This window comes from Falco punctatus (genome assembly GCF_963210335.1).
Source record: "Falco punctatus genome assembly, chromosome: 4".
In the NCBI taxonomy this organism is placed as follows: Eukaryota; Metazoa; Chordata; class Aves; order Falconiformes; family Falconidae; genus Falco; species Falco punctatus.
The window spans coordinates 61,339,427-61,352,891 of NC_137583.1; the positions used below are offsets into that span (position 1 = coordinate 61,339,427).

At 36.3% G+C, this 13,465-nt stretch overlaps 1 protein-coding gene across 1 annotated transcript in view; it reads right to left on the minus strand.

Annotated features, from left to right (window-relative positions):
• PTPRN2 (protein tyrosine phosphatase receptor type N2) overlaps window positions 1–13,465 on the minus strand; it is a 676,344-nt gene that overhangs the window by 480,240 nt on the left and 182,639 nt on the right. Inside the window, exon 3 of the mRNA XM_080385838.1 lies at window positions 11,315–11,428. Coding sequence (XP_080241964.1) covers window positions 11,315–11,428 — 114 coding nt within the window. The remainder of the gene's footprint in view (window positions 1–11,314; window positions 11,429–13,465) is intronic.

Sequence of the window (13,465 nt, forward strand, 5' to 3'; positions counted from 1 at the left end):
AAATACTTTCAGTGCATGGTGATACTCATTAAAGTTAGTATATGTACAGTTTTATTATAAAGTCGTAAACCTCTTAGGTTAGAAATTTATTGGTGATGAATATCAAATATTGTTTGAAGAGCCTAAATATTATTCTTTACAGAGGAAAAGTCCAAACCTTTAAAATTTTGCCTTTTTTAGAAGAAAACCTACAAGAGACACCAGGAGGAGATTGAGGGGAAGAGGCCCAAGGGGCCACTTAGCACAAGTACTTTGCACTAACTTTCCTCCCAGATAGGAAGAGGTTGATGGCACTCCCTGAATGTGTATGGAAAAAAAAGCCGGTAGGAGCTGCAAGCAGCCTGGAGGAGATGGTGGGGTTAGGGGCCTGACAGTGAGGATTGCTGTCTAGCAACTACCCCAGAGAAAAGTGAAACAAAGATTCAGCACGTCTCTGTGTGCTGAGTAACCGGCTGAGGTCTCCACAGGAACAAACAGCCAGCTGCTTCTGTGGAGAGGCAAGGGCAAGTGGGCAACAGCAGGGTGGCCCCACGGAGGCAGGGATGCAGCACTTCCAGCTAATATTTTGGGGGTAGAAAAAGTGGGAATTGAAAGAAAGTGTCTTTTTCTTTTGGAATTATATCTTGCTTATATATTTCTACTGCTGCTTAAATGGGAAATTAGGAATTTTACAGAGAACAGACCTATCTCATGGGGAGTTGCAAAGAGAAAAGGTATGCAACTGAACAAAATAACTGACCTTTTGATCATGTAGAGTTTTGAATAAGGAGGGATTTTTTTACATTGTTTTGCAGCTAGTATTAAATCCCTCTAACATCTTGAATGTGACTGTTAGCTGGATGGCTGCTAAAACCTAGTAACTACAAACAGAATGAAAACCTCAATGTTTGACACTATTGAATGTCACTAACTGTAACATTATCAGAAGTGAACATAGCTTGGTTACAGTCTACCTGGAAAGACCTTAAACTCATCAAACTATTCAAAAAAGCTGATCTGGAATGCTAAAGTCTTTTTATTTGCTTACTCTCCTGCTACTGAGGAAGGGGTAGAGTGGGAAAGAAAGCATCTGTACAAAATGCATAAGCAACTCTGAGCAATGAAGAAAAGTAATGCTCCAAACTCAGTACTTAAATTCAAAGAATAGTTTATGAAAGAGGTGATGTGGTCCAAGGAGTGCCTTTTGGCGTGCTTTCCTGGCATACTAAAAAATAATAAAATAGAAGTGATTTTATTAGCCTATATTGGGCTACATTAGGGGAATAGACAGCACTTAAAGGAGAGTATTACCCTTCTCTACTCAGCAGCAGTGTGGGCACATCTAGATTACTGTGTCCATTTTTTGACACAATTTCCTGAACAAGGGTTCAGTAAAGAAACTGACACTGTAGAAAGTCCACCAGAGGGTTACCAAGCTAGTTGTGTCATACGACCAGCAAGAAGAGATGGCACAGGGGCTACTTTTGTGTTGTGAAGAAGCGACTACGAGTGGACCTTAGCCAGCAGCAATGCAGCCTACAGCAGCATAGAGGGTAGTTTAAAACACAACAGAGTCAAATTCATCTTACTTTTGACTGATAATAAAACAAGGAACAAAAGCCACAAGATGTAGTGTGGGAGGATTATGTTGCACATGGCAAGAACCTTCTCTCAGGGGCTAGCCAAACAGGTCAAACTTTGGGTAAAACACAAAGATTTTAAAATTCCATTCCTTGGAAGTTTCCAAGACTCAAGCAGGCAATCTGATACAGTTTCCAGTTATCCTGCTTTTAGACAGAGACTGAACTAGATAACTCCCAGATGTCCACCTAATCAGCACTTTCATGATTCCTCTAAGCATTTCTATGTATTTAACATTAATTATTTGACCTGTAGTTGTTAAAATTTTCACATAAGGAAAACACCAAAGGAAATTGTAAATTTGAAATTTGTAATATACCCTAACAATTTCTGAGAAAATCTTTTTCACTATGGACAGATATGTAATATTGCATATTGGTCATTTGCCATGAAGGACATCAACCAGCAGCTCCTAATGAGGACCAATGTGGAATTTAAAGTTTGCAAAAAATACTCCATCAAAAGATGTCATCTTGCAAATATAGCAATAAATGGCAACATAATAGCTCCTTGAAAAATGGGGGGCGGGGGGAGGCACGGAGGGGATCTTTTTGCAAAACATGTATTCATTGGAATATCTCAGCAAATGCAAACTGCCTGGAAACTCAGAAAGCTGAATACCCAAGACATCATACAAGTTGCAGTCAGTTTCAAGTTGTGCAATTGTGCTTGTACAGAAACAACCGTGGGTCACATCTGTGACTAAGTGTGACCTTCCTTCCATTCCTCTACTCCTACAACTAACAGAGACTTTTTTTCACCATCGTTATTTCTTAACATTTGAGCACAGCAAAGACATCCCAATGTGTTATAAACCAGGCGCTTACTGTGAGAAAAAAATTAATACAAAACATGATTAAATAAAACTCAGTGATTATGGAATTAAATTCTTGGGCAAGGTTAACATATCTTTATCATTTGTAGATTGTTCTATATTTTTACCATGTTCATTGTGCCATCAATTAAGTCAATCAGTGTGATGGTATCTCTAAGGGTAAGTAGCTCCCTCAAGGGCCAGATCTGGGACACTGACTCAGATCAGTTGCTGCTTGTTGGAGCCTGACGGAGAAAAAAAATCTACAGTCCCTCTTCCCCCACCTATTGCCTTTTTAGTCAACTCCTTTCATTACAAAAAAGTTTCTTAGCACCCTGAGCCCAAGTTTCTGGACCAACCCTCTCAAGCTCAGAAGAGCAGCTATGCTATTTCCTTGTATTGCATGCTCTCCCCCTGCCTGATATCACACTCCCTGCACTTTTCTGCAGTATCTGTGTCTCCTCTCCATGCATCTTAGATACCCTTTTTGGCCTATCAGCTGGGTAAAATGCAGGTTGAGTCTGACCAGCTCCAAAACACAAAAATAATGCATTGGCTGTAATGTGTATGCAAGAGCCAGCTGCTTCTGAACAAATGGGTAACAGCTGATTTTAGCCCAGCAGTGACACTAATACTGTTTTACTCCTCTACATAGCTAGTGATTTTCTAGAAAAGCATTTCATTATATTTATTACACAAGAAAAGCTCAAGTCTGGTCAAATACTGTTTAAACTGGGGACAGATGAAAAACTACTAGAAGGGAGAGTGATAGATGCACAGAAATTGTTACCATCTCTAACAGCATTTTTTTATCAGATGAGAAAAAAGTAATAGAACAGCAAACGTGAAGGAGCACCTGAAGGCAAACCAGCTTTCTCGGAATGTATCAAACTAGAGGATGCTCAGACAGGAATTTTGCCTCTTCACAAAAGCAAGTGGAGCTATAAAAACCTAAAAGGAAGGAACAGGTCAGTTTCTAAAATGTTGCAGACTCAGCAACCTTATACTTACTGAGTCAGATATTTTGTGTTGTTGGGTAGCTCACAGGAAAAATAAGGAAAAGAATGTCAATTCTCTGACCACGCTAAGGAAATGTGAAAATACTGCATTCAAAAAACCCCACAGAAACCCCAAAACGGGGCCAAGAATAAGAAAGTCGTTTGATAGCTGTTTGACATACGCTAAGTCAGAGGAAGATTATTTAAAGTCTTCCTAAAAGATTTGAGACACTTCAGTTAAATATGCTGTGCAATGCTTAATTAGAAACCAAACGGCAATGGGAATAAAAGATTAAAAATTAGGGGAAAGTCCTTTTTGCCATTTTAAGACTATGAGAAGCTTCAAAAGAGAAATTGAGCAATTGACAAGTGTTTGGGGGATGGTATGATTTTATTATCATGAACTGCACTGTCGATCCATGACCATACACATATATAAGCAAAACAAAACAGGAGAACCTGTGAAATACAGTGAGTATATGCTAAGAATCAGCATGAAAGAAAACACAAGTGGAACTGAAAAAGAGATTTAATATCAGCCAGCCTTTGGCAGAAACTGCTACATTTATCAGAAGCACTCTGACAAAGCCATAAGATAAAGAATGAAAACATCTTAAGCGAAAAGTGTGTGTGTGTGTGTGTGTGTGTATACATTCTGTAGCGCAAAGGAGAAGAAAAATTGTAGGAATTCATACTGATTACTAAAACAAATTAAAGCTTCAAATCATACCATGGTGTACTGTGAGGGACATGATCTCCCTATTGAGGTTCTGTATGAATAAGATTAAAATCATGATTTTCAAAAAGTAAGCCTAAATGTTTCAGAATTTAATGTCCTTTTATAAAACTAAAAATATGTCAAACATTAGGTGTCATTAAGTGTTGATATATTAAAAGAATGTGAGGCCATGTAGATAGAGATAAAAGCTGCAGACAGACAAATGTAATGAATACAGAAATAGAAAAGGAAAACAAATTCCCTAGCAATAAACAAGTAAGGAAGAAAACACTAGTAGTGCAATGATAAAAAATAGTCTTATGTTGAATATGTAAACATATTATAATTAAGGACACAAAACAGCATAATTAGGTTGGATATGCTATATTGTTACTCACAATTTCCAAGAGTAGCATTATTGGAGAACACAGCAGCTAAAGAAGTAATCTCATGCTTGAGCTGACATTTGCTGACATTCCAAGTATAGGAACAACTGTCAATGAACTGCAATTTGATTGTTATGTGTTCGAGTGTGTTTTAAAAACATATTGTGTACCCACACCACTTGAAGTTTAGTGTATTCCCAGACCAAGGTCCTGTGGAACGTGTTAATTTTTTTAAAGAATGACCTAAGAGAGTAAGAATGATGTTCCAAGCCACATGTGACATTAACAGAGCACAAGTTAATGAATAACCCAAATCCAAAGACTTTTTGTTGTTGAGCTGTTGCTCAGTTTAATGCTGAGAATAAGGCCATCCAGGGAAGCCTGGTGAGCTTGCTCAGTGCTGTCCAACAGGAACAAGAAAAGACTTCTTTAGTTTTTTCCAGAGAGGGAGGAAACAGAGACAGTCTCCAAATTTCAAAGGCAAGAAAAAGAACAAACTGTGGAAGAACCAGCACAGAAAACTTCATGGAAAAGACTAAGCATTAATGCACAGGTTAAGATCCATGAGGTGCCACAGAGATCTTCAAAACAAAGGAGGCAAGGCAGGAATTGATCGACAGCCTTTGGTATTTGCATTATATTATCACTATTTTCTTCGCTTCCTTTGGAAGAACTTTAAAGTTATCTGGGCCACAAAGAATTTAATATTTCCTGATCTTAGTCAGCAATCGTCACTGCTGTTTGACAGAAACATGACACAAAGGAGACATGCAGACCATTTCTGCTTTCTATCAAGCATACTAGTTAATGTGTTATCTTATCAAAAACACAATTAAAAGCTCTGATTGATCATTCTTTTAAAACAAAAGGAATATGATGCTATTGGGATGACATACATATCTTCCAGAAAAGCAATACTGAAATGATACAAGATCAAAAAGCTTTACACAACAGTTATGGAAGCAGATAAAATTAAATATATATTTTAAAAGTTTTCTTCTATAATTTCTAATATCTTTCCCCAAATACATAGGATCTGCTTTGCTCCTATAATATATTTTTGTAATGAAAACACATTTTTCATAAATACCAATTTCCTGAAAAGAACATTTTTCACAAATGTCTTATATGGCAAAGAGGAAGGCAACATCATGCCAGATTATGTCTGGTAAGCAAAGCATCCATACAAGAAACCAAACAGAAAAAAAACCCAACTGTATTTTTTTGTTCTGTGCTGTGCAACACACAGGTGTTCAAAAATGATTTCAAAATGTATTCTTTCTGCTTTATAAATAAATCTTTATGGTTTTGCTGAAACTCATTCTTAGTTTTCTGAAGTTCTATTTAGGTCTTTAAGGACCAAAAAATTTCAGTGGTGCTTTAGCACTTAATACAGGCAGGAATTTCTTTTCAGTGCATTACTGTCCATTGAGCCACAAAGTTAAGGCAGCATGACAGTGATACCAGCAGAAGGTAAGTATGTCCAGTCCCGGCTGAGTTCCTCCAGTGTAGCATGTCATGGGGTTTATGCTTCAATTCCTGGCTTCAGCACCATCTAGGAGAAGAATTTGCTCCATACACAGATGTCTGGACCCAGCTGATACCCAGGAAATTTGATGTAAATGCACCACTCTTTTCAAATATTTTTTTTTCCTAAAGGCCAAAAAAAGAGTTCGCCTTCCTTTATATCAATATTTGAATTCAAAGAAAAACCTGCTGTCTCCCACCTCTCCTGGTTTCAGCTTTCTATATACTTCCATAATGATGTGATAATCACCTTGCAAATATGTGCAAGAACTGCATTATTCCTTTTAAGTTTATTTCAAAACTGAGCTTATAAAGGTTTACTTTCAAGTCCGTTACCTTTGTTGCAGTAACAAAGGATAATTTTCCTTGAAAAATAGTCCTGACTGAAATATTTAGCAACCCTTTCGTAATTCATGCTGCATGTGACAAGTCACATCCATTTCAATTTTCAAGTTAACTGATTGTAAATCATTTTATTTTTTAAAACAAATTTGCTGTAAGAGTATAAAATTATTTTTAGCAAAGTTATATTAATCACCTTACACTTAACTGCTTAGAATTAATTTAGCACAAGTATTTTTTTCCTCCCTGTCAAGAGCTTCCTGGGTTGCAAAGAAAACAAACAAGAGGAAAAAGGTGCTATTTTTTTTTCAAATAGTCTGTAAATCTGTTGCCTATTTCCACAGCTCATGAGCCTCTCCTGAACATCTTGCTGACCTAAATTACATGAATTTAAAAAGTCTATCCTATATCCTATTCTTTTCGGTTCTTTTAATAACACTGTTGATATTTAAATGTCTTTAAGCAGGACTTTCTTCATAAAAATGTGAAACTTTCTTTGAAAGTAAAGTTTTGAACAAGAAAGTGTTACAGCAAAAATTAAGTAGCAACAAACATACTCAAGAATCTTTTAGTAATGACTCCAACTTACTAAAAACAGAAAAACATTTATCTGATTTGTTTTTGACATACTCATGCTGCATGGTTCCTGCAGTAAAGTGTCAACAGCTGCAATTTTGTTAATATTTAAGTGAACCATGAGACAGAAGCTAAACTACTGATTATTAGCTAACATGCTTTGTTTCTAATACACAGTGTTATGTCAAACTGTGCTAGAAACAGTGTCCACAGGGCATATAGCAAACACAAGAACATGACTTCCCGTTCAAGACAACCATATGCCGCCAAGCACGTTACACTGAGAAAGTATGAATGCTGTAAAATGTTTCTGTATGCTTGAACTTTCTTTATATTTTTTCCCTAAACAGGCACAGTGGCCACTCCCAGAGGCAGAATTCTAAGTCAGATGGGCATTTCTTGTGACTCTGAGCAAACACACTTCTGATACCTTTAAGGAAGTGTGTCCTCCAGGCTCCATCTCTGAGCTCTTTTGTCAATAACGCTCACTGCTATGGCAGCTGCGCTTTCACAGACTTAGTACCATGTTATCACCTAGTCTGAATTACTAGTTGGAAACTATTCTATAAAACTAACATAAATCCTTCTTGGAGTAAACAAGTTGAGAAATACTACTGTTCTCTTTTATGATTGCTTATGCTACTATTTCAAGTACTATTTATGCATTACTGCTTGAGTTATAATGTACCATGATTAGTCCTTCTATACCAATTTCTGTACTTCTAGTCTTATAGGTAAATAATCAGTGTGAAACTGTTTCCACAAGCTTGCTAAGAATCTTAGTGATGCAATCATTTTGTCTTCACAGTAATATTGTTGGGACAAGAAGAAAAGAAAACATTTTATAATCTATTTAATCCATTTAAGTAAAAAAAAAAAATAATTGTGCATTTCAGGTCAAACAGGAAAGTGCATAGATGATTTATCATTGCTGGTATATTCCAAGAAGTGTCTTCTCCCAAGCTGGACAAGAGGACGTAGAAGACCAGCCATAGGGATAAGTATTTCCATTTCCTTCAGGCACTCCTTATTCACCCCTCTATCCTGATACTTCATTTCCTTTTCCCACTGATTTAGTCCTATCTAAACAGCATCATTTTTATTGTCCTGTTTATCAATGAGAAATGTTTCAAGTCCTCATAAATTATGAATTATAGCACTACCAACTTCAGAAAGTGATTCATCATGTTTCAGCAACTATGAGAAGGGCTTTTCCCATATAGTCACATTTATAAAACTGAATCTTCAGAAAATCTTCGTGAAGAGTATTTCAAAAGATTTGATTGACTCAAGGACAGTGTGAGTGAAAATGCCATTAACAAGGGTATTTGAATGCTAACAGATCATTTCTTTGTAGGAAACTATCTAATGTTCCAAGGCATTCATTTCTATCACCTACTAGTAGATAATGTAGACAAAGATAGACTCAATGTGTAAAGAAGACATAATAACTATATCATTATGAAACCTGAATTCAATTTTAGTCAAAGTCCTTTATTAAACAGATTACCATCAGTTGTGTCACTCATCTAAGCCTCTGTCGTATGCTTCCCTATTGTAGTAAACATTTCAAGCTGGCAGAATCACAAATTATATTTGCCATACATATCATGTTGTCCTTTGTTTTACAGCACCTGACCATACAATCCTCCATTTGGACCATGATTCAAACATAAGCATCACTTAGAAGTGATCAGCAAACAGGAAAGAAAGAGGATGTAAATTTTATGAGGCTTTCTATGGATTATTAGTTTTAATTCTGTGGAAATAGATGTCAACAGACTATTGCTAGAAAGAAAGAGGTGATTAGTAATATTACGAGACAACATCAGAAAGGAAACAAAAAAGAAAAAACAAGTCACATTAGAAAAATAAATAAATAAGAACCTAGTTAACAAGTCAATAACCTCCAAAATATCTGGTCCTTAACTGTATATGCATCTAATAAAAATTTAAAGTACTCAATATAGACTTTACTAATAAAGTTTTGCTTATTATAGGACCTACTACATAGTCTTTCAAGAGAAAATTGTCCTGCAGTTTACAAAAAGGAGAGATCAGATACTGTCCCCTATCCTTTCCAGGGAAAATGAGTATCACCATGTGGAGTTAGTCAGTATCTTGTGGAGCAGACAAGAATGGAATACTACAAAGGAAATAAGACTTCTGAAAAAATTAAGCCCTTTCTTGAGGTTACCTGAAACATTTGTGTGGTCTTGACATCTTGCTTATCCACACTGCAGAACTGGTCATAGTGGTTTGCACACAATTTACAGGAGGAAACTGTGCAAGTGACCACCACAGCCAAAAAACATGACCTAAGATCTGGGTGTATTACATCTGATAGCACTAGCAAAGAGCAGAGTCTTCTTTTAGCAATCTGATGTCAGTAATCCATTAATCTGATAGACTGTATTGATTCTACTCCTTCCATATTTCTGTCCTCACTAAACAGTTCAGAATTTAAGGATACTGAGAAAAAAAAAAGTGATTTTATCACATCAATCACTTGAACAAGAGCATTCAAACATTCTGTTATCTTTTACAGACATATTTAGGATTCCCTTCACTGGGATACCCACAGGCCACAAAAAGTGCTAGCAAAAGTTTTATATCAGTTCAAAGCATATACACATTTGTGTATGCACCTCTAAATGCCATGTCTAAGAAATGATAAAAGCTAAAGTGTTTTCATTCTCCACCACAGTTTCAATCTCTGTGTTCTTTGTCATTGTCTTGCTATGAAAAAGTAAGAGACAAGTCCAAGTTTCAAGGCCTAAGTTTCCTTCAAAGACAGAATACTGCAGTTTATTGCAACAGGCGCATCCAGGGAGGTGGGTTGCTCATGACAGATCCTAGGAAGGGTTGGTTTATTGATCAGAGAAGCATTTAGTAGGGGGAAGTCACATCAGTTGTGTGGAATTAACTAAAACCTTATGGTAGTCAGGGAAATGGAGACAGGTAAGCATCTTTTGAGATGACTTGGGGTATCATACCAGCCTCTGTGTGTGCCCCTCCAGGAAGGCATGGGTCTCCTGCAAGTCTCTCACCTCTGACATCCCCATGGAGGAAGCTTTACATGTATAGGACTCACCACTGATATTCAGGCAATGTAAATGAGTGCTGATCATCCATGATCAATTTATGTTATGATCAATTTAGATATCAATTTAGGTGTCTTATTGAGATGAATCTGCCCCCCTTCTTTACTACATTCAAACATAAAGCAGATACTAGCTTTTCTGCTTGTACAATGTTACCCTGATGAAATAGTATTTTCATAAATTTGCTTGCATAACTTAGCCTTTAGAAAATGACAAGTAAAAGAGCCACAAGTACTATTCACATGTAACTTAATCAGTCAGGAGTTACTACAATCAAGTTTTTATGAGTTTGCTTCATGTGGATGGGCTGCTGGAAGGGAAATAAATCTCTGAAAATTTTGTTGATCCTCTAAATCAGTGGTTTCCAAACTAGAAGTCCAGCCCCTAAGTATAGACATGAACTCACAAGTAATCAATTTTTTCTAGTAATTAAACTAGCATCATGCTAATGTAACATTACTAGTTTGTAATTGAAATTGGAAGTGGAAAATATTTAGGAACAAACCTCCACACAAATGACGCAAGTGCAAAATTAACCATTCCAAAAGTCCTCTTGGAACAATTTAGATTACAAAGATCTCCTGGTCCAGCAGCTATTCTAACAGCCTTATTTCATGTGTAAGTACCTAGAAAGTTCATTCACCTTTTTTGGCTTTCACTTTGTGCAAGTTTTGGTTTGTTAGTTCAAGTTATGCCATTCAGAAGCTCAAACATCCTTTCTGGCTTTAGAAAAAGCACAGAGATTAACTTCAGAAAACCAAATAAAAATTAAAAGAAACAGAGTAGATGCAGCTTGTAATGAAATCAGAGCAGTTCTGCTTATCTGAATTAATTTGAAAGTTAAGAACTGTTTCTACCTAACTGTAAGTTGTGTGTTTTCTGCCCGTGCACCCTAAACTATGTTCTGGTGCAAAAGTATACGTGATAAATTATTTCCCTTTCCTGCCGATTTATTTATATGACACCAGCATTCATAGACACTAAAATTTCATTGTACAGAGTGTCAGTCACAGACATGCACTACAAAGGGAAGAAGCACGTCTCCTGAAGTTGCTTCACCAAGTCCTTGTCGCAGATTCAGTGAGTCAGGCGGCTTTGTACTTGTATAAAGTCTGCACTACTGGGCCTGAAAGGCACCGTGTTTGGAAACTTCTGAAGACATCACCTCAGAGGGAGCACAAGATAATTGTAACGCAGCACAACTAACCCTACTCCAGTTTTTACTATACCTCTGTGTGAGAGCTTCTCCAGGATGATCCTTAGGCGCTGAAGAACAGGAGGTGAAATGTCATATTTATATATGTCTACTACTGGCACTCGCTGACATCGCCCAAATATTCCATCTGCAGGAGAGAGAAGAAGAAAAGGAAAAATATAGACTTTGTTTTTTGAGAGGAAGAAATGCATGATAAGATGCGATTTCCAATATATGCCAATTATATACTGAGGGAATCTTTTAAAAGACATTTTAAAAAGCTATCAAAGGACTACTGAAGTCATGAGACAGGGTATTTTCTATCAAAATAAATAAATACTGGAAAGAATATTAGTTGGAGGAAGATTCTACTGTACAAATTATGCATACAGTTTATTTTATAAATTTCTGATTTCTGCCTCCCAAGTCTTTTAATGTAAGACTTCTTTACTGACAATTCAGTGGGAAAAGTCTTAATGTTCGGTGCCTACTATGTTGCAGATGAAAAGTGCAGCATCCAGAAATATAAATATTAATTTTCAGAAACTATGAGGATTTGCTGAAACATTTTTAATGCGGGCACTGTGTGTTAGGCATTGGTAAATGAGAACTGAATCCGTAATGGCTAGTAAAAGCTCATTTCAAGAAGTACCCTCTAATGAATGCAATAAAAGAAAGCTGCTCACAGAACAATGAGATATTAATGTGGCCTAATTTATTTAGCTCCATTCCATTTGTCTAAAATGACAGACTCTTCTCATCAATGTCTTTTCAAATCACACCTTCTAATTAATTTAGCTTCTTATTAGTCTTTATTTAGAAAATTGTTCATTTTGAGACAAGCTTCCTGTGTATGTGTGGGAGGAACAGGGAGTTCAAACTTTCAAATTACCTTTCTCTCTTTCATACAAAAGACTAATTCAGAGCCTAGGTGCTTCACATGCAATCTGACCATCTGCAATCCTAGGCCTCTGAGAAAGAACGTGGTTTCATTTATTGTTCAAAACAGTTCTCTTCTATATAGTGATCCAAAGGAAGCAATTTAAATGCAACAAGTTTAATTAGCAGAATATTCTACTGCAGTACTAGATTTAACACAGTAATTACGTCTGCTCTGATATTACCTCTGCGCTCAAAAAGGATAGCTACATCAGATTAGCAGAAGATAACAGTACGTATTAATTTGCAAATGTCCATTACTTTCTCTGCTACTTCACAGACCTAAAAGACTACAAATGGGAACTACTGGCCCAGCTGTTCACTAAACACAAATAATGGCATAAAAGAAAATAAACCAATCTAGGATGCAGAAAAAAAGGGTATTATTAGCCTTCAGTCTTAAACACAAATACCTCATTGAAATTAGGCAACTTTTTCTTTCTTTGGCTTTCCAATCCTCCTGTCACTTACAACTGCCAAATTAAATTAATCCAAATTAAAAACTTACCTCTGAGTCTAATTTTGTTATTGGAAACTAGGTTTAATTTAGAAACCACAGACACAGAATTGGTTTGGTTTTCTGCCGAATAATGTATAAAGCAGCCTAACAGCAGATTAAAATATTCATCTCCATTTAAAAACCTGTTGCAGTTGGAAACAAGCAAGGTATATTAATAGCAGTCACTTGTAAATGGATGGATAACAGGAATAAATAAGGTCTTGATTCAGAAAGGAACAGAAGAACATTTCAGTGTTTAAGAGCAAGACCATTCAAAACGAAGCATAATTCGAACTCGCCAGATCCATTTCGGAATACCACCATTAGTGGCTACAAATAATTAGGACAAAATTATATAAGCAACTAATACTGCATTTAGAGTTCAGAAAAGCATACACATTTGGCATACTTTAAAGTATTTTGTATTAGGTATCATTTAAAGATATCACCACAGATGCAAAAGTTGATTCACTAACAAACTCTAAAAGAGCCCTAACCTTTTTTTCTAAAACCAGAGTTCACAGAAACCTTTAGCCTACCGCCTTTCAATAGAACAAAACCTATTTAAAGCCTAAGATTAACAATTAGCACCTGAGTTCAAGCTGCATTACACAATCTATCCAAAAACACTGGGACTGCTTAGGGAGAAACAGCAAGTTACTTTGGCTTTTGTATTTGAAATATGGGCATAATAAGCTTTGAAGAGTCTGCAATCACAAATAGTGCTCTGCTTTGCTAAATGCAGTA